The 23,690-nt window shown below is 33.5% G+C and overlaps 1 protein-coding gene across 1 annotated transcript; it reads left to right on the forward strand.

Annotated features, from left to right (window-relative positions):
• Window positions 1-6,290: 6,290 nt before the first annotated feature.
• LOC141690413 (uncharacterized) lies at window positions 6,291-7,197 on the forward strand. Its single transcript, XM_074495218.1, has 2 exons — window positions 6,291-6,321; window positions 6,494-7,197. The coding sequence occupies exons 1-2, from the start codon at window positions 6,291-6,293 to the stop codon at window positions 7,195-7,197; spliced, it is 735 nt and encodes a 244-aa protein (XP_074351319.1).
• Window positions 7,198-23,690: the final 16,493 nt, after the last annotated feature.

Below are 23,690 nucleotides of genomic sequence, written 5' to 3' on the forward strand. Positions count from 1 at the left end.
TTTGGCGGTACTGTGAGGCCATGGTACATGACAGTAACCTGGTCAAATACCCTCCATTTCAAATGAAGGTTCCCATTACTGGTGAACAACACACTGTCACAACCATAGTTTTTATTGTGAGTACAACTGTGATTCCAATCACAGGGTTACCTACCAACTCACAACCATCCACCTCAAATCAAAAAGACATCCCTTCTACATCCACCCCCTACTCAACAACCTTCTCATCTTATATCTCAATGGCTGCAGGATGCTCAATCTAAGCCAATCACCATGAATGATCTCCTTTTAGACCAATTAGCTGGCCTTGCAAACATTACCCAAAAGCTACTCACAACTGACATGTCCAATTAGGATTATCAGACTATCTTGTTGTCCAATAAAGAAGATGTTAAAAAGCAGCAACAAAAAATTATTAATGAAGCTGAACAAGATGGGAATGTGGATGCTTGGCTATCTAAGGATTTCAGTCGAGAAATGGATGAGGTCTTGGCTAGATTTAGAGAAGAATATTTCACCATCCTAGAAAGCAATGCTAAGACTCTCAGTCCATAGGAAGTATATGATGCTATTACAGAGGTCTATAAGGCACAACTCAAAGCTTTTCACCTTATTAGTAAAGCATTGCAATAGACAAAGGATGGTCACAGACTTACAAGATTCAACATAGATTCGCTAAGCTAGAAATAGAAATAGATAAAGTTTCTTTAGAAAAGAGTTTAGTACATTTTAGTGCAAGTCTTGTAAACCCGTACTGCTAGTGTATAAAGCATGCACTGGTCCCTAGTTTAGAAGTAACAAACAGATTCACATTTTCTTGTATTCTCTCAAGGAAGAAGCTGAGTTCTTATATTTTTAAGAACACGGAATTTGTAGCAAGACAAACTTATTTAATACAAATTAAGTGAGTTTTGAAATATTGTGCTTGTTGTTTTGTTTTTGTTTAACACAATATCTCTGCAAAGTAGAAACTGCTTTGTTCACATAATATCCAAACTATTTAAAAAGGCTAAAAATCCAGAAAATACATTCACCCCATGTGTTGTACTCAATAACTAACATGTGACCATCATTTGTCCAGTTAATCTTAGCACTTGATCTTGTATTCTCCCAGCTACTTTGTAGACTTTTCAATAGAGTGAATAGATCGTTTGTTGACTGATAATCTTGAATCTTGAACTTGTCTGCATTCTGTATTTGAGAGGCATATCGAGATCTCCAGTTTGTTCTAGAGAGAAGTGATATCTCGTTAAGTATAATGATTTATCGAGATCTCTTAGTTCTCTACAGGTATATTTGACTTGTCCAGGTCTCTTGATCTTTGCATGTAAAATGACTTGTCGATATGTCTGAAATCTCTACATGTAGAAGTGACTTGTCGATATCTCTGAGATCTTTATTTACACATTTCGACTTGTCGATATCTCTGTGATCTCTAATGAGAAATTGACTTATCGATATTACCAGTTCTTCACATCTTCATTTGACTTGTCAATATCTCTGAGTTCTTTACATGTAGAAATGACTTGTCGATATCTCTGGTTCTCTACATCTTCATTTGACTTGTCGATATCTCTGAGACTTCTCTATAAGCCATTTTCGACTTCTCGATAAGCTATTCTGGACTTCTCGAATGATTTCTCGATATAACTTGATCTGTGAGTCGATATCTTGACTTAGAACATTTTTCATAGAACAATTTTATTTCAACTCCAAGCTTCTACACTTTTCTCTGAGGCATGATCATGGCTTGATCTTCTTTCATAGTTTATTCCGTAGCTTAAATCTGTTCACAAAAAAATACTCCACTAATCTTCTAACCTTTTTACAGACTCAAGAAAAAAAATACAAAATACAAAATTGATTATCAAACAGATAAATCTCAGAGTTGTCAATGTGACTTAGTCTTGTTATTACATAGGCATGTCTTGCACAACAAAACTATAATTATCAGATGACTCAGTCTCAGTCTCACTACCCATGTCATAATTTGGATCATCCCCACTATCATCACTGTAATCACTATTATGATCCCCAATTTCAGCTTCTATGTTCTCTTTATGTTTTGGTGTTAATGGGATTTCATTAGGGTCATCATCAAGGAAAAATGATCAACATACAAATCTATCTTGTCATTTCCTTCATACAACACAGTTAACTCCCTAATAGTGCTATCATCATACACAACACTTATCCCTTGTTCAAAATTATTCCCCTTTTTTTAAAACAAACAATACAGTTGGGGTCTTAATCAATTTTCTCAGAAAATTCCTCTAAATCACGAAAGGATAACAAATCAGTGTCAAATCTAGGTATCACATCTACACTACCACCTACGTATTGCATATTTTGACCAGATGTAAAATCACCATGGTGATGAAGATGAATGCTAATAGATGTAGACATGGTGTCAATAAGAACAAACATGCAATATATAAGTCACCACCATGCATACATAACACAGAATACACGACCTTATGCATCAATTACTACAAAGATTTCACCACACAGATATCACTATCACTATCATATAAAAAAACATACATGTTAAACTTTAGTTTGAGAGCAAATAATATACCTGTAATTTAATTAGCTGTGTGATATATCACTACTACGAAGAAGCCGAAGATGATTTGTTAATCTGATTGAAGAAATCGCCATCTAGGGTTTTTTCCTCCAATTCATTTTCTCTCTCCCCGCTCTCGTCTAATTTGTGTAATTAGATTTATTTCTCCCCTTTACTAATATATAGAAAATTAAGTTTCGTTCCCTTATTATGTGTCATGTCTACGTGTATAGCCACGTTTGTCTTGTCAGATGCCAACTATGTTCCCGTTAGAACACGTAAGGGGTCAAACCTTTTTCCGTCTGGTCAACACAAATGGGTTAACGGTCGTGTCATTACTATCAACTTAAATGGTACTAATGAGTCGCCAAAAAGAAGGATGAAGATTTTGATATCTGCCTCTCGGTTCAGTGACCATTTTGAGACTTAACCCAATTCAACGACAATCAAATGAAAATATATGAATTATGGTATTTTAGATAATATAATGAAAATTTTAAAATTTTATCTAATACTTATTTTTAATTTTTTAGTTATATTTTTATTTAAATAAAATTAATTAGTAGATTAATTTTAAAAAATCTCACTATATCATCTAAAATACTAGAAATTCATAAATTTTTTATTGGTTTTAATAGGATTCAAGAAAAATGTATATAAATCCATAAACTAACTTTTAATTCTCGAGCACATATTTTGACTTATCTTTTTAATATTTATTATAACTTTGGTGATTCAAATGATACCCCACTAAATTTGATGATTAAACTGATATATGATATTTAGTTGAGTGACCATTTTGATATTAACCCGTTTCTATTAAAAGAAAACGGAAGAAAGATTAGGTTTGAGATATATACCCTTCTTCTTATTCATTTTAACCACATTTCTAATTTTGTCTGTCTCAAAACTATTGTCCACCTTCACTATGGTAATTTAAATAATATTTTATGTTAAGTTATTAGAAAAGTAATAAATTTTTTGGATAGCTTTTAGTTTGTTTAATATGATTGAATATAAGGTGAAAATGTTATCAGGGACAAAATAAGTGGGACGGAGGGAGTAATTTTATATAAATCTATTTGATATAATATGATTTCAAAATAATGCTGAAAAAAATTATTTAAATATAAAACAACAAATTTTGTTATATAAAATATAAAAGTATACATGCTTTTATTAGCACCGCCAATCCCGAATTTTAGTACCGTTGTTCACCTTATCAAACTTAATTTAACCCAACTTATTGTCAAATGTCAACCAATATAATTATATCTTTATTATATATATCCATTATATATAACTAGTTTCAAAACCGTGTGATACATATATTATTATTATTATTATTATTGAATTTTATTTTAAGAGAAAATTTTAAGTTATGAAATTTATTTATTTAATTTTTTTTGATAATATGATTTGATAATAATCATAAATATAAACACGCTTGTATAAGTTAATGATGTTTATGAAATTAAGTGATATATTTTGTGTAAAAAAATAAATTAATGATTAAAAGATATATATTTATCAATATTTTTAGGTGTCTTTAAAATACATTATGTATTAATTAAAATGAATATTTTAACTCAAATCAATAGAATCATTTTGTATTAGTCAAAGGCCAATCATACCGAGCAAATTCAACTAATGATATTCAGATTTATTTTAGTTTAATTTGGTTAAGAGCGGATCAATGCTAATAAAATTTTGTTAGCTCGGACCAAAATACATATTATTTTAATAGGTCTAATTATATTCTGATTTTAATTCTGATTTATCCTAGATAGATTGTATAAATTTTTTTAGCTCGTTTAATTTTTGTTTTGGAGCGGGTTAATACTATATATTATTCTATTTCATCATACTCGTTATATCAATCGGATCCAACTAATTATATTTAATTTTCTTTTAATTTTATTTTGCCATCGGTGAATATTATCTTCTTTTAAACCGAATGAATAATATACATTATCTTGTTTTAGCCTAATGCATTATATCGACCAACGAATTACTTTTCAAATTGTAATTTTGTTTAATCCCGGTTCGATAATAAAAAATAGCAGGATCATTAATATTTATTATTTTATTTTCAGCCGAGTCAGCAAATCCAACTAACAATATGTATTGTATTCTTTTTAAAATTGGATAAATAGTATAATTTTATTTAGACCGTGCGCGTAGTATATATTACATTTTTGAAGGCCGAATATTAATTTACTTATGAGAGTATTTAATTTTAAATATTATTATAATTACATGTGAACAGATTGATTATCAATAAAACTTTCTTTGTTTCGTATTTAATATAATAGTATAGAATATATAGCTTAAAAAACCTGTGCGATTTTCTTAAGTTTTTGTCGTTTATCATATCATACCATACGTATCCATGCTGTATTGCATGAGGATGATATAATGTACGCATCATTTTCCCCATTTAAAATAATGAAAAGCCCCTTCCGCAAATAAGACCCCAGCTTGTGTCCAAAAGTTTATATATTTTAATTAAAAGGTAGGTTCTAATTAGTTCAATATTATAATAAATTATTTTGAATTTTATTTTAATTTTGTTTTAGTACTGAATAATAAATTACATTATTTTTTCTTAGTTTCAAGATCCAATTATATCGACCAAATCCAACAAATTATATTCAATTTGGTTAAAAAGGTTAACCCGAATAATTTTATAATTTTCTTTTAGCCCGAATGAATAATTCATAATATTTTGTTTTAGTCGGGTCCATTATACCGACCAAGAAATTATCTTTTGATTTTAATATCGTTTTAGCCGAGGCAAAAAAAAATTATATTGTCCCGAAGTTATTATGACAACCAACAAATTATATTTCTCACGTTCGTAATCCTAATTATGTCATATGCACCATATAAGATCATTAATAGCTTAATAAGCAACACCTTAAATAAACGATAGCATAATTAAACAAAATTATAAATAAAGCAATTAGTAATTACAAGGTAAAGGAGTTTGTAAACAACACCTTTTAATCAACCACTACTGTCAGAGCCGTTGTTGTTCGTTTTATCAAGTCGGAGCACGGGGGGGGGGGGGGTGCCATAGTTCATGTATAGTTTAATATTTAACTTTGATCGATTGATTAAATTAATAGAAGTAGTTAATTTTATATCAAATTATTATAAAATTTAATATCAATTAGTTTAAATAATAGATTTTAAGTAAGGGTGATTAAGTAATTTCAGCAAGTATTGATGGATTGACTACCAAACTTTTAATATTTCGTTTATTATAATATAGTATAAATAAGTATAAGCCACTTCTTATCCAAAATTATGATCATGTACCGCCAGGGCCGGCCCTTGGTAAGGCGACCAAGGCGGCCGTCTAGGACACCACCGCGCACAGGGGCACCAGAATATTTCAATAACATATGTATATAGGTGTATTTATTTTTGATATTATTTTTTTTATATTTTAAAATACAAATTTTAATTAGAATACATTAACATATATGTGATTGGGGGACATATTAAAATTTTAAAATATATTATTATCTTTGTGATAACTTTATTTTAAAATTAAAATATAATTTACTTTAATTTACTTTAAAATTATAATTAATAAATTTATTTAATAAACAAAATAAAGTAAAAATGTGAAAGGTTTGGACAAAGTAAAACAGCGATGGGAAATTCTCAAGAAATTTGTTAACCGCCTAACATTAAAGCCACTATGTGCAACAAGATGGGAAAGTCCCATCGAAAGCGTGAGAGCGGTAAGATTTCAGACTTCTAAACTAAGAGATGCATTTGTTCATCCTAGTAATGTAACTCAAGACTCTATGCTAAGGTGTGAAGCTAGAAGTTTAGTTGAAAATGAAATTGAGAGTTTTGAGTTTCTATTTTCTATGTGCATCTGGTTTAACTTGTTAAATATCATTAATGTAGTTAGTAAGTTCTTACAACTTGAAGATATTGATATTGATATTGCATTGTCAAGATTGGAAGAACTTATAAATTTCTTTAATGAGTTTAGAGAAACTGGTTATGACTCTTGTAAGAAGGAGGCAAAAGAGTTAGTTTTGGAGTTGGATGTGGAGCCTGTGTTTCCTGAAAAGCGAAAAATTCGTAGGCTTGTTCATTTTGATGATCTTGGGGTTACTGCAGCCGATGATGATCAGAACTTGAGTGCTGAACAAAAATTCAGAATGTATTATTTCTTGTATATTGTTGATCAAGGTGCTTTTCAACTCAAAGAACGGTTTAAACAGTTTCAAGATTATAAGGAAAAATTTGGGTTTTTATTTAACCTGAAGAAGCATTTATCTGGTGATGATGAGGGGTTAAAATCTTGTTACATGAAGCTTGAGGGATTTCTTAGACATGATATGCGATATGATATTGTTGGCGCAGAGTTGTTTAACGAGTTACTAGTGCTTCGAATGGTAATACCCGATGAGATAACAAAGGCAATAGATGTGCTTAATTATTTAAGTTCTAGTTCAAGACAAATATATCATCCAAATGCTTGGATAGCTTATAAAATCGTTGTGACCATTCCTGTTACAGTGGTAGAGGCGGAAAGGACATTTTCTAGATTGAAATTTGAAACTGATCAAATCTTATATCCGCTCTTCGATGTCTCAAGATAGACTTAATGGATTGGCTTTATTGTCTATTGAAAGTGAGCTGGCAAGTTCTCTAGATTACAGCAAAATCATAGAGAGATTCACATCTCAAAAGCCTAGAAAAAAGTTTCAAAATCAATAAAGGTAAACTCATTTTTATAACTTTATTTTGACATTGTTGTGTACTAGTAATGATGACTGTTCTATATTCATGATACTACATCAGTGGCTAGTGGCTTGCAGGAGATTACTGCAGGAGGTTGAAAACTTGGATATTTAGCGTACAAGAAATTCATTATATTCACTTGCTACTTTAGATTCAAGTAAGTTTTCTTTTATACAATGAATATATCTTATTGTGATTTTTTGGTTATGAATATGAGGCACCATTTTTGAATCCCGCCTAGGGCACCCAAATACATAGGGCCGGCCCTGGCCTCAAACCCTTGTTCTTCTTGAAAAGAACTGGAACTTGAAGGTGCTATACTTGTCTCCCCGATAGTTGGATCATTGACAATTGGACTCCTAGCTTCAATTGACAAAGCAATTTCAGTAAGAATTTTGAGGGGAGTTATCACTACATGAGGAACCTCCAATTGAATTGGAGAAGATTTAGATAGCTCCCTCTCGAGAGTACTACCCTCAAACCTTTCATTCTTTGAAGATTGATTTACACATGAAGGTGCATTTGGTACTACTACATGGTCTTCAGTAAAAACTGATGAAACCCTTATGTTTTTGTTGGTGTCATCAAGGTCTACCCCATCTTGTAGCCTCCCACCAACTAAATGTGGTTCTTGGGTTGTGAGCACAGTCTCTTGAACTGTGTCACTTGATTTTGACAATACTTGAGATGTGGATTCAAGTGTCTCATTATATGTAAAAGAAATTTGAGAAATAAGATTAGTGATTTGAGAATTGAGTGTTAGCAGCTCCCCCTGAACAGATGAGGGAACTTCAATAGATGTGCTCTCAGTGTGTGTGCCAACCAAACTTCTTCTTTCACCAACTTGAGAGTGCTCAAGTTGGGGTGTAGACTCTTTACAAGATGCACTAGGGAGAGTGCTTTGTTTAATAGAGACACCCTGTTGAGAGGATGCCTCCAGAGTCTGTTTAGATCCCTCTTTTACAACTGCATCCGTTTGGGAGGATACAGAGGTAGCTATTTGAGTGGTCAACTCGGTTCTCTTAATCTTCTTTGGCTTTTTGACCAAGGTAGACTCTGGTTGTGTTTGGTCCTCACCACTCACATTCACAACAGTTAAGGGTGCCTGCTTTCTCTTCTTTTTACTCATTCCACCCTATTGAAATGATGAAGTGGTTAGTTTCCTAGCTTCTAATGGTAGAGAATGAAGGGTCTCATTTTGGGAAGGCCCACGTTGGTGTTCCTGTGTTTATTCTTCCACAGGCACATGAGCCATAACTGTGCTAGATGTTACAGTAGACCTCATGTCAGGCATAAGATAAGGGTAAGTCCTGAATCTCTCTAACATAAATGGAGTGATTCTAAGACTTACAGGTACCTTATTCTTTGGAATAAGTGAGCCAAATAGTATTTTGGACACTTGTTTACAATTGCCTATCTTTATTCTATCAATACCATTAAGTAAATGAATGTCTTGAACTTTATGATTTAAAGTAGACATTATAAAACTAGTAAAGAAAATTTCTTTACCTCTTATGGCCAAAGGCATTATGAGCCCTGTGCTAAGTTCTTCCAGGATCAATAGCCCCACATTAATATGCCTGTTGTGAGCCATGGAGAATACCAGCTTTGAACCACACTGGATATGTTATCATACCCAGTCTTCCTGCAGGTGAAGGCTCTCACTATGGAATCAAACAGGAATGACCATTCCCTCCTCATATGCTTCTTGTTCAAGCTAGCAAGGTTGATCCTTTTACTATAATTTATAAAGTCCATAAATTTAGCTAGCTCCTATTGAGTTGGTACCTCCACAATGCTATCAATAGGGATTCCCAGGTCCTTGTTGACATCATCTTCATTAAACTCAACTTGTTGGCCTTGAATTGAAAAGTTTACCACCAAGGATGCAGCTTGATTCTCATACATAATTGTCCTAACCATAGCTAAATTCCAGAAATCATTAAGAACATCCATATACATAATAGGATTTACAGTTAGAGCACCTGCAAAGTATGTCTCAGATTAAAACTTGACAAAGCTCTTGAAACTGTAAGGAGCTTGGTTAGCTACTGTGAAAGCTAGGTAGTTGGTTCCATCCTTAGGGGTAACAGGTCTAACAATGTTTGATGCCATTGTAAGTGTTTGAATTTGAGTGGGTAAGAGATTTGAAAAAGAAAGAGTTCAAAATGAGAGAGAACAGTTAAGATTTGTAAAAGCTAGGTCACTTGAGATCTCAAAAGCGTAATGAGGGGTTATGTCAAGATGTCTGGGTATTTATAGAAAAAAGAAATATGACTTATCGAGAAGTAGAAATAAATGTTTGGGCTTTGCTTATCAAGAAGTCATGATAGAAAATAGATACATATCGATATGTCACTAACCTAACTCTTATCGAGAACTAGATAGTGACTTATCGAGATGTCAAATAAATACCCAGTTTGTCCTGAATGGACAGAATTTTTCCAATTTTTATTTGAATAAATCAAAATAAAATTAGAATTATTTTATATCAAAAGTATTTTACTAAAATAATTTGCTGAATTAAATAATTCCAGTTCTAAATTATCGAGAAGTCTAAAAATGGATACTTGTAGAGAACTCTATGAATTAACATATGTCAAGGTCTCTACAAGACTTATCGAGAAGTCATAATTAGGCTTGTCTAGAAGTCCTTCAAGAAGTCTGAGATAGACTTATCGAGAAGTCTAAAAATGACTTGTCGAGAAGTCAATTAGACTTATCGAGAACTCAGTTCTCCTTATACTTTTGTTTTTTTTGATTCTATCTTATATTAACTTCATATATTAAAGATGTGAATTAACATTTAGATAGTTTTCTTAGAATTTTTTTAAAAAAATACAAGCTAAATTTTGATTTAAAATAAATAGATATACAAAGAATTCTGAAATATTTATAACTCATATTCCAGTTAATTTCCAATTAAATCAAATTAATTTTGATTAACTAGAAATTAATCTGTTGCAACATATTAGTTCAGTTCATGCCTTTAGGATGGAGAATTTAACATTCCAATTTCACCAACAAGTCTAGTGAAAGTTGCTTCATCCAAAGGTTTAGTGAAAATGTCAGCTAATTGTTTTTCTGTTGGAACAAAAATAAGCTTGTTAGGTCCCAATATGTTTGTAGAAGGGGGGGGGGGTTGAATACAAACTCTACCGTTTAATGGAATTTAATGTGGAATAAAAATTGAAACAAAATTCAAGTTAAATAAAACTATTATTAAACTTGAAAGGTGTCACAACAACGGTATCGTTTACAAGGGATTAATCTTAAAGAAATTATCACAAATCTAGAATAAATTCGACATGAACTTTTTCTATTTTTGAAATAAAAAGGATCAAATGCTAGAAGCAATTTGAGATTAAGTTCTAGGGATTTTGATCCACTAGATAGTTACACAAGAACAAGAGAATGATTTCTAGTGGTTTAGATTTAACTTTAATTGCTAGAAATTAATGGTCTTGAATTTGCAGCAGTGAGAGATGATATACTTCTGCGGCTGCTGTTGTTTTTGTTCTTGAGTAGATGAAGTGTATTCAGTGTCTTGATAATGTCTACTGCTGTTGTCTTTAAATAATTCAATCAACATAGATCAAATGAATTGGCAAGACAATTAGTGAGACAGTCTGTTGAGCTAGCAAGACAATCGGTGAGATAATCATTTTTACTAGCATTACAAACGGTATGACAATCTCTTGAACTAGCAAGATAATCGGTATGACAATCTCTTGAACTAGCAAGACAATCCCATAGCTGCTAGAACTTTCGGTATGACAATCAATTTGAATTAGTATGACTTTCGGTATGACAATTGATTGTCATACTGGTTCAATTGATTGTCATGCTGAATTAATATTGAATATAAATTCAAAATCAATTCTGGAAATTCATAATATTAATTCAAAATTAATTAATCAATTAATTCAATTAATCAATAAATTAATCTTTGCAGATATAATTTATTTTCTTAAATAAATGATATAATTTAATTAATTAATAGAGAATTAATACTACTCTTGAACAACAACCACTCTTCTGAAAATCTTCTGAAAATCACTGAAAATTATGAATCAATTCCACCACTTCAATGTTGACACTCAATGTACTGTCTGGTTCATGAGTGACTAACTTCCGTGACGTTTCTTCATGTCTTGACTTTGATAACTTAATTTTCTTCAGATTAAATCCCTGTAATTGTTTGATACCCTGACAAGATCCCTGTCACTTGATTAAATCCACAATCTTGATTTATATCACTGAGGCTTGAATAATTTCTTTAACTTCTTCCAGTAAATTAATTCCTCAAGTCTGTAGATGAACATTATTTCTGAATCCTTTGACAGATGTTACTTTGAGAGATCTCTTTGACGGTAGATCCACTATTTACTTGTTATATTCTTATTTGAGTTGAGTTAAATCCTCGAATAAAGAAATAGGCTATGACATATGCCTTTCAATCTCCCCGTATTTGTTTGTTAGACAATAACAACAAATACCTAGAGGATAACTCAACTAACAAATAAGAAAAAGATGTAAACAGAAATGCAAAGTAAATAGCAGGATAGTTCTGGATTATATTTAACATTTTCCAGATTCCAAAAGAAAACAAGATAGATGTTCCTCCAGACTGAACATATCTTCAAGTAGTTTCATCTTCATTTCCTTGGTTTTTCAAATCTCTGCCAGATAATACTTCTCAGTCTTGAAGTAATTATCAGCAGCTTCTTTTATATAACCACATTTCCTGTTGAGAAACGCATATCTCTCTTGCTTCTCCCTCTATGAGAATCAACTGCTTAAAGGAGATCACCTTCGTTTACCACATCTCCCGTACAATAGGATCCGCGGATAAAAACCAATGGTACTCCCCTTTTGGAAAACAGCTTCTTCCCTTATGAAGAATAGTGATGAACCAAACCATTTCTTCTGATTACTAGGAAATCACCTTGTGTTTACCACCTCTCCCGTACAATAGGATCCGTAGTTACAAACAACAATGGTGTGGTGTACTGTACATGTGCTTTGCCTTTTTCTTTTTCTTTCCTTCCTGTTATTTCTCCCCTTAGTTGAGGAATCCTCCAAACTATTACATAAGCTTTTATCTCCCCCTTAGAGAAGGAATGTATGCCGTTGTCTGAAGGAGTTCTCATATTCCACTTGGTTGGAAATGAAATAACAAGTAGTTTCTCTTTCTTCCTCACTGTGAGTGTGTGATTCTGTTTAGTGTACCTCACATGAGTTTCACTCTTCTCTCCACTCATGTTTACACTCATTCTCACAAGTGTATCACTCCTCTCATAGCTCCAAAATTCAGCTGTACCTGCAAGGAAAATCACCTTAGCCATCCTTAAGGAGGTCACGGGTGGTGCAATGGGAGTTCGCAAATCCCCATCCTTGTTAAACTCATCAGATGCATCTGAATCATAATCTACAAGTTGCTAGTTTCCCTTTTTGGGTTCCATATTTGAACTCTGGGAAGGTAAACAATGATCCAACAAATTTAGCATAAAGATCAAAGTTCCCTTCTAATGTCTCTGAAGACATTTCCTTGTGACTCATCAGGTAATATCTGAATCATTGTCAACAAGTTGCCGATCTGCGCCTATGTAAGATCCACTATCCGCAGATGCATCCAGGGGATTTAAGCCCGGGGAGGTAGACACTAACCACTGACATATGGCTTTTGGATTAGTATCCTCTCCTAACACCTGTAAAGGCAATTGGTCCAGTAAAGAACCTTGAACAATCGAATATGACCTTAAAATGGTCAAAACTCTTGTTTCCGTCAACTTCTCCTTTGTATGTGTAACCTTTCCTTGTGCATCAAGAATTATTTATGTTTGAAATGGTGACACTATATCGGATACCCTGGCCGACAGGAAAATTTCAATAGACGCACCCTGTTCAGAGGATGAATCTAGTAACCGTCTTTGTGCCTTTTCAGCCATTACATCTTTTTGAGAAGATGTATGGGGCTAGCAGTTTTCTCGGTTTACTCATCTTTGTAGGAGACAGAGCTGCTGGGTTGACTTCAGAACCTTCCTTATGTGGTGCACTAAGGCACTATCTCCCTCACGCTCATTCATACTTCTTTTTAGTGGTAAGAGAGTGTTGGTTGATTCTGTTTCTGTGTTTGTCTTTACAGTCTGGGATATAAGTTGTGGGTTTTCAACCTCATGACTATCAATGAAAGAAGGCCATTGGAGGCTGAACCTGTATCATAGAACATATGGCAATATAGATAAAATGTACTTAAGATCTATAATGAATGAAAATTATACATTTAATCTTTTGAGAGAAATGATGTACAATAGTGATTTCAAAAGATTTTAATGAATAAGAAATCACTAATGTAGAAAGAAGTTTGAATTTCTCCTAAAATTGTTCGAGTGCACAAGTCTGTTTTTAGACCAACATATAACATTATCATTAAATCACTGCACATATAAAACAATATGTTTGTGCCTAGTGATAAGAGAGTTGTTAATATGACGACTCTACTAGTTCATATTAAACTGTAACTTCAGTTAGAGTGCCATACCATGTCCTTGACGATTGCTTGAGTAGAACATTATTTCATACTAACCTGAAGTGAGATTGTGAAGAAGAGATTGCATAGTCCAATAGATCTGCAACTGCAAAGGCCATGAACTGTGGTGCATTGACTTCCTCTTTTGACTCACCAACCAGGAGTGCACTCGTACACATTTTCAATGATAACATTTCCAGCTTGCAAACAGCTATATCCCTCAGTTAAACCTTTGCTGTTATCTCCAAAGGTAACCACTGGGCCAGCTTTCTCAACCACATTTGATAGTAGGGCTCTATCTCCGGTCGTATGTCTTAACGATCTGTTGTCAAGAATCCATACTACCGGTTCCACCTATTTAATTCCCTGCAATACAAATGGATTAGACCTTCTTCGGAACCCAAACTTGGTTAGGTCCGGCATACTTGTAGAATTGGCCTTTGTCAGGAAAAACAACATTCTTAACGTTTATATTCTCAACTTTCTCAATGACTGGACATTTGACCTTGTAAATAGTCTTAACAAATTTCTGTTTAGGCTTAGGCACAAATGTCTCCTTTCTAGCCTTAGGAGGACTAGCAGTCTTAGACCTATCATGCTTCCTATTATTCACATGCTGACGAGGAGTAGTCTTATCACTAGAAACATGCTTACCATTAAAATAAGCATACATCAAATTAAAAGTACAAGACATACAATTAGGAACACAACATACTTTATGAGAGGGATTAACAACAGGAAAATTATGCATGGTAGACATGGCATTTTTGTTATCCAACTCATGTGTGTCTGTGTTAGTCTCGGTTGCTTTCACAACTTTGACTGGAACTTTCGACACACTTGGCTTGGAAACAACCTTCTCATTAGCAAGATTTTCAGCACGTATTTCTTCTTGAATAATAAAGGAGGTCTCATCAAATGGTTCATCAATTGATTTTTTATAGAAGGGTTTATCAACACCCTTAAGCACATGTGGTACTTCCCTACCTTTAGCACATACATAAGGAGGGGATTTTATGCCTAATTCTCCAATAACAACATTATAATCAAAACCTATTACAGATGTTTGATTAATAGCTTGCTTACTGTATAACTCTTTAGCATTCGAACAAGAATTAAAGTAAGCTTTAACCTTAGTCTCAAGACCGGTGATCTTGTCTTTGAGAATAGTTTCGAGTTGTCTATAACAGTTAACTCTATTCTCTAGAAAAGATACATGTTCTTATAAATTGTCTTGATTAATGTGCACAAGTTTTAATTCATTGACCTCTTTCTCAAGGTCTTTGATCTGTTGAATTAACATTTCATTATCACGACGAGCACAATCTAAGGAACCTCCTAGATGATAAACTAATTCAGCATCAGTAAATTTTACCTCTTTTCTTGACGATGAAGTATTTCCATCAATAGCCATAAGAGCAAGATTCCCATCTTCTTCATCTTCACTATCAGTATCATCCCAGCTTCTTCCCTTTACCAGATAAGCCCTTTCAGAGTCACTCTTCTGATTTGAATCATAAGAGTTCTTCCTTACTTGCTTTGGCTTCCTACATTATGTGGCAAAGTGTCCAAACTCATTACAGTTAAAGCATCGAATGGTGCTCCGATCAACCATCCCTATTTTGTATCCACCACTGCTAGTGTTAGAGGATGAAGATCCACTTTTCTGGAATCTTTTGTAGTTGGACTTGTACTTAAACTTGGGATTTCTCTTGAATCTGACATTGGAGAATCTCTTGACAATCTGGGCCATTGACTCATCTTCCAATTGCTCCAGCTCTTCAAGGAGTAAAAATCATCACCGGATTGATTTGTAGTAGGAGGATCATATTCTGCTACTATCACATTTTCCTCAGCCTTGGAAGACTGTACCATTCTTTCTGACTATTGAGATTGTTGTTGTTGTTGTTGTTGACCTTCAGCTACTAGAGCAGTAGACGTGCTGACCACTCTACCTTTCCCGTAGACTTCCTTCTGCTGAATCTGCTCCAACTCATAGGTTTTTAACACACTATAGAGCCTTTCCAAAGAAATCTCACTCAGATCTCTCACTTCTCTTATGGCAGTGATTCAATGTTCAAGATGAGTTGGTAGTGTTAAAAGGAAATTTTTGTTGACCTCCCTGAATGAATAATATTTTCCATTTATGTTCAGGTTGTTGATCAATGCATTGTACCTCTCAAACACTTCAGTAATTCCTTCTCCTGGATTGGATTTAAAATGTTCATACTCAGAGGTTAGGATCTCTAACTTGTTCTCCCTAACTTCCTCTATGCCTTCATTAATCACCTCAATAGTTTCCCAGATGTGTTTAGAATTTTTACAGTTCATCACATGTCTGTTCATCAAGTGATCAAGGGAATCAACAAAAATTAATTGAAGGATGGCATCCAAGGAGGCTTCTTCCTTTTCAGCAGGAGAAAAATCCTCAGGATCTTTTACATAGGTTCTAGCTTTGGTAATTACAACATCATCTTCTATAACCTCTGGTTCAATAACCATCGAAATTTTTGGATCCTTCTTTAAAACGTCTAGATATTTGGGATTTGCAACTTGTAAAAATAAGAGCATCTTCTTCTTCCATATAATATAATTTTCTTTATCGAATATTGGAATTTTAAAGGTTCCAACTTTTTGTGAAGTCATTATGAATTTTTGAAGAAATAAAAATTCAAGGAGGTGAAAAATCACAAAAGTCTAGGATCTTGATTTGTTCGTTAATCAGAAGGCTCTGATACCAATTGTTAGGTCCCAATATGTTTGTCGAAGGGGGGTTGAATACAAACTCTACCGTTTAATGGAATTTAATGCGGAATAAAAATTGAAACAAAATTCAAGTTAAATAAAACTATTATTAAACTTGAAAGGTGTCACAACAACGGTATCGTTTACAAGGGATTAATCTCAAATAAATTATCATAAATCTAGAATAAATTCGACATGATCTTTTTCTATTTTTGCAATAAAAAGGATCAAATGCTAGAAGCAATTTGAGATTAAGTTCTAGGGATTTTGATCCACTAGATAGTTACACAAGAACAAGAGAATGCTTTCTAGTGGTTTAGATTTAAATTTAATTGCTAGAAATTAATGGTCTTGAATTTGCAGCAGTGAGAGATGATATGTTTCTGCGGCTGCTGTTGTTTTTATTCTTGAGTAGATGAAGTGTATTATGTGTCTTGATAATGTCTGCTGCTGTTGTCTTTAAATAATTCAATCAACATAGATCAAATGAACTGGCAAGACAATCAGTGAGACAATCTGTTGAGCTAACAAGACAATCGGTGAGACAATAATTTTTACTAGCAAGACAATCGGTATGACAATCTCTTGAACTAGCAAGACAATCGGTATGACAATCTCTTGAACTAGCAAGACAATCCCATAGCTGGTAGAACTTTCGGTATGACAATCAATTTGAATTAGTATGACTTTCGGTATGACAATTAATTGCCATACTGGTTCAATTGATTGTCATGCTGAATTAATATTGAATATAAATTCAAAATCAATTCTGGAAATTCATAATATTAATTCAGAATTAATTAATCAATTAATTCAATTAATCAATAAATTAATCTTTGCAGATATAATTTATTTTTTTAATTAAATTTTATGACTTAATTAATTAATAGAGAATTAATACTACTCTTGAACAACAACAACTCTTCTGAAAATCTTCTGAAAATCACTGAAAATTATGAATCAATTCTACCACTTCAATGTTGACACTCGATGTACTGTCTGGTTCATGAGTGACTAACTTCCGTGACATTTCTTCATGTCTTGACTTTGATAACTTGATTTTTTTTCAGATTAAATCCCTGTAATTGTTTGATACCCTGACAAGATCTCTGTCACTTGATTAAATCCACAATCTTGATTTATATCACTGAGGCTTGAACAATTTCTTGAACTTCTTCCAGTGAATTAATTCCTCAAGTCTGTAGATGAACATTGTTTCTGAATCCTTTGACATATGTTACTTTAAGAGATGTCTTTGACGGTAGATCCACTATTTACTTGTTACATTCTTATTTGAGTTGAGTTAAATCCTCGAATAAATAAATAGGCTATGACATATGCCTTTCAAAGCTCAATAGTACCATTTGCAGCATGTTTTCTAATAAAATGGTACCTTACATCAATGTGCTTTGTTCTAGAATAATTAACTAGATTAGAAACAATTGATATAGCACTAGTATTGTCACACATAATTAGAATTTTGGGTAACATTAGGCCATAGTCCATTAGCTGATTTCTAATCTAAAGCACTTGAGCACAACAACTTCCAGCAGCTATGTATTCAGCCTCAGCTGTGGAAGTTGACACATATTGTTGTTTATTACTATAGCAGGATACAAGTCTTTGTCCAAGAAATTGACAGCTTCCACTAGTGCTTTTTTTGTCAACCCTGCATCCAATAAAATTTGTATCTTTGTATCCAACAACTTCAAATCCAGTTCCCTTAGGATACCATAATCCAAAGTTTGGTGTTCCCTTTAAGTATATGAAAATTCTCTTCACAGCCATCAAATGTGATTCCTTTGGATTGGTTTGAAATCTTGCACACAGACTTGTTGCAAACGTAATGTCTGGTCTACTAGCAGTCAAATACAACAAAGATCCAATCATTCCTCTATAACCTGAAATGTCTACACTTTTTCCTTTCCTATATTGATCCAACTTTGTAGCTGTAGAAATAGGTGTTAATGCAGGTGAACAATCAACCATCCCAAACTTCTTCAATACATCTTTAACATACTTGGTTTGGCTGATGAAGATTCCATCACTTCTTTGACTGACTTGAAGTCCAAGAAAGTAACTTAATTATCCCATCATGCTAATTTCATATTCACTCTGCATGAGTCTTGAGAATCTTTGACATCAATTTTCATTAGTAGAACCAAAAATGATATCATCCACATAGATTTCAACTAGGATCATATCACCACCATGTTGCTTGTAGAATAGAGTCTTGTCGATTATTCCTCATGTGAATCCATGTTTTAGCAGAAATTCTGACAATGTGTCATACCAAGCTCTAGGTTCTTGCTTTAGTCCATAAAGAGCCTTTAGAAGTTGGTAAAAAAAATCTGGAAATTATGGATCTTCAATGCCAGGTGGTTGTTGTAATAACCCCAATTTTTGGAAATTTTTGAAACCCTTATGAATAGTGATTTTGCAGATTATGCTGAATGAGAAAACTTTTCATGCCACACTATGTAGGGGTTCTGGTATGGATATTCTGAGATTTTATTAGTACTTTATATGGGATATAAGTGTATGTAAAGATCGTCAGAATCCAAATTCCGAACACTTTGATTTTTCCCGGAAATCCACTAGATACGGAAAGAATTGAGTATAAGGTAACATGATAAAAAGGATTTAAATTAAAGGATTATAAGAGAGGATCATAAAAGGAATATAATGTATGGAGAAAGGTTAAGGGAACCCAAGTAATAAGATCCTGGGTATGATCCCTCAAACGATAAACGAGAACGAAAGTTAAGCGAACCGTATAACAGATCAGCGGTCATTAGGCAAACAATTAGGAAGTTAATCAAAGAGATTAGAGGGGATGATGTCATCCAACCAATAGAAAGCGGACAAAGGAGGGGTGATGACATCACAAAGTGATGCAAGCATGACATAAGAGGGAAGGAAATGTGGTGGAATATTAACCACATAAAATCAAGGATAAATGGGTAATTGACCTAAAACAAAACAAAAACAACCAACCAAAAATCAAATCAAAGCAAAAACACAAAAAAATCTCTCTTTCTTCTTCTTCATGCTCTCGGCTTTTTGAAGAAAAACAAGGAGGAGTTTTTCAAAAACTCAAGCTACACACCTTCAAAAATTATAAGGTTTGTTTCTTTAGCTTCCATAATTCATAACTTAGTTATGCTATAAGTTTGGATCCAAGAATCCAAGATTTACCTAGTTAATCAATTCCTAAAAGTTTAGGGTGAATAGTAACTTTCAAGAACAAATTTTTGATTTTTGATTTTATTTGTAAGGACAAGGTAGCTTAAGCATAGATCAAGGATTCCATGGGCATTCCAAGGATCATTCATTGATTAAAAGCTTCAAGAAGGTATAAAACTTCAAACCCTAGCTTTACTTTTGAGTATTAGGAATGGTTTTGATTGTTATAGTTCATGAGGGGCATGATCTTTGTATACTTAGAGTGTGGTTGGATTTGTAATGAGTTTGAAGTTGTAAATCTTGATTATTGGTTAATGAACTTAAGTATAGCTTTTAGTTCATGTTTGAGGGTAGTATAAAGTTGATAATATTGGGTTTTGGGGCTGTTAGGATGTGATAAGGATGGACTTTGATGGTATGAATGGATTGGGGTTGTTTGGTGATGGAATTGAATGGTATAAAATTTGGGAAATCGCGTAAACATAGCCGTCGTAATGTCCGATTTACTTTAGACTACTTTTGTTCATAACATTAGGACCCGAGAACTCCCTGCTAGGTTTTGACCAATGCCATGATTAGATATTTCATGTTACGAGCTTCGTTTTGATATGTAGTTCGTTTGATGCCGATGTACGGTTTAGAAGAAACGGCCGTTTTAAGTAACGGCGTTTCGCGAACAAAACATTATCCCTCGCCTTACTTTGAAACATTGGTTAAGGACCCTAAAGGACTAATTGGAGCATGAATCATTTATGTAAAGTGTATTAGGCAAATGGTAAGGCACTTGCGAAAGAATCGCTTTAAAACTCATAATGGGTAATTTATTAAAAATGGTGGAGCCGAGGGTACTCGAGCGACTTAAGAGAATCAGTAAGCGCAAAACGAGCGTCAGAGTCTAAGTTGGTTAGAGTATAGATTTACAAGTGACTTTGGTTTAATTCCAACTTACTTGTTGTTTATAGGTTACCAGACTCGTCCCGAGCCATTCGTAACCCCCAGTCGCTCAGGCAAGTTTTCTATCCGTTATACTGTTGTTGTGATGTATATGTGTATATGCATTATCTTGCGATAGATGCATGTTGGTTAATTAGCAAATGTTGCGATATATTGAAGCATGCTGATATGGTATATATATGCATGCCTGTTTCATATTCTTGCCATATATACCTGTTGGTTCAGTTGATAATACCTATGCTAGAGAATAGCGGTAATTTGCATATACCCTTAGTATAGGGACCCAAAGGTGAAAACGTTTTCTAAAACCGGGAGTCGAGGATCCCGAGTAGATTTATATATATATATATATTTATATATATATATATATGGTTAAAGTTTTCCAAACTATTAATCGAATAAGGTTTATTCGATAACTTTATTTTATTATTGAATATTATTTCGAATATTCATCCGAGGACTTATGACTCCTTTATTTTATTATTGAATATTATTTCGAATATTCATTCGAGGGCTTATGACTCAGTTTATATTATTTAATGATTGTTAATTGGATAGTCATTTGAGGATGTATTGACTCCTTTATTTTATTTAATGAATATTATTTGAATATTCATTCGAGGTATTATGACTCCGCTTATTATTTAATAATATTCTTTATTTTATTAAAGAATAATGTTTCGATAATCAAACTTATTTTCGATTATTCAGATAAAGATAGTACTTTCATATAAGTATATCTTTGGTTATTTAATATCCATTTCAAGTATAAGTTTTAAAACTTCTACTTCGATTATTTTTATAAGATTATTCTCTATGGGAATATTATTTAAATAATAATATTCAGATATTTTCTAAATTTATTGGGACTGATTTACTTCATTAAATCAGCATCACTCCAAACACTCTTTAAAGTGTTTTCGAGTCTTCAAAATGATTTTTAAAAGTTAGAGCGGATCCCAAAACTCATTTTTATATTTAAGATCTTCCTTTCAAAGGGGATTTAAATACTCGCTCAAAACCTGGGGGATCCAGCTCTGTGGTGCATTTTACATTCGCAACGTGAGAAAACAAATGAATTGATTACTTACCCAACATTCGGGAAGTAAGCCCATCTAATTGAGTCGGCATAAGCGACAGGCCGGGGTACGGTCTATCAAAGTGTAAGTGGCTGGATGGCAGTCCATGAACGCGTAAGAGGTCGGGTGGCGGTCCAGCACAAGGTCCTTATGTGGCCAGGGTGATGACCGGTGGGGGATTCATCCATCTACTAGTAGAAAAGGTTACTTATTGGTATCTTTGCCTGATCAACAAGATATCAGGTTTATGCCAAAAATTTCTTTTCTTTCCAAATTTATTGGATATTGCAACTCTGTTCATACTTTACATGACAGAGGTTTTCAGGAAATGTATGAGAGATATATATAGGTGTATATATATATCGGGACTTAATGAAGTATCTCGTAACTTCATTTCATTCAATAATATTTCAAAGATTGAATCTATTCAAGTATTTTCTTGTAGTCTCATCTATGGGATGAACTTTTGAAACTAATTATAACTTGAACGGTGGTAGTTCAAGTAGTATTTGGAAAAGATATAAGTATATTGGAGTATCTTGTAACTTCATCTTTTAAACTTATATCTAGTAAATGATTATCTTATGCATGTCAAAGATTTTCAGAAAAACGTTGAGACAAGGTTAGATATATGAAATCACCTTGCAACGATATTTTTATACAGTTATACACTGGAACTCTGTGTGTATTATGCATGGAAGAGGACTTCCAATATTTTGAAAAGTATATATGTATATATATATACTGAATATTTTGCGACTTCATCGCATTAAGATATCAACTTGGTTCATTTCTTCTTAACCAAGACTTTCTTGAGTACTATGAGAATGCTTATATATTGTAAATTATTATACATATTATTTCGGTGGGCTTGTTCCTCACCCTTGCTTTCTTCTTTCATCACATAACATCAGATAGATAAGATGAACAAGACCAAGCTCCCAATTTGCAAGTGGATAGGAAACGTTCCGCAGCTTTCGGGAAGCGTTGAGGCCGCTGTAGCTGAGGTAGAAATTACCAATAGGCTAGGCTTTCAACTTTTGATGTACCAGATTATGTATATTTATGAATTGTAATAATGGCAAAGAAATGTAAATTTATTCAGAAACCTTTTTAAGGTGTATTGGCATATAATGGTGGAATAAAACGACTTGTGATTATTTTTGGATATTCATCTCTGAGACTATAACTTGTGGTGTGTGTGTGTTTATTGTGGGTTCACAGTACAGAGTAGTTGATAATTTATTAAGATTGGGTGTTATTAAGGGAAATGGAACTCGTGACAAGCCGGATCCCCGACCCCGGATTTGGGGGTGTTACAGAAGTGGTATAAGAGCTAAGCGTTATAAACCTCAGAGATGATGTGACATTAAGATAATAAGTTCACTAAGATAATAAGAACTCTTGCCAAGTTCATAGTCGGGCTACCTAACGTAGTACTGACAGTTAAAACCCTTATAGGAACCCTTATAAATGTAGCGATAGAAGCGTAGTTCGTTATCGTATATGGTAGGGGGACACCGCACCCTGAGGTTGAGGAGCAACAACACGATGATGTTTTATTACTTATTGGAGATCAGATTGTGGATCCGATAGAGCGTCCTAACGCAGGACCGGATGATGTTCATATTGAGGATGTAGCGGTTGGGGATGTTGTCCTTGAAGGGATTGTTGCTGAGGAGGATCCCATGGAAGATCCTGACAAGAATGAATAAAGGACCATTGAGGAATTGATAACCATGGTTAGGGAAACTACCAGAGGTAGGATTGGTCGGTCACTACCGGAGGTTCGTTCAAGTTTGTAAAGATAGTAGCCCTTTTTACCCGGCTTACTCATAAGACTGAGAAGTTTGAA

The sequence above is a fragment of the Apium graveolens genome, chromosome 10 (assembly GCF_009905375.1).
Source record: "Apium graveolens cultivar Ventura chromosome 10, ASM990537v1, whole genome shotgun sequence".
In the NCBI taxonomy this organism is placed as follows: Eukaryota; Viridiplantae; Streptophyta; class Magnoliopsida; order Apiales; family Apiaceae; genus Apium; species Apium graveolens.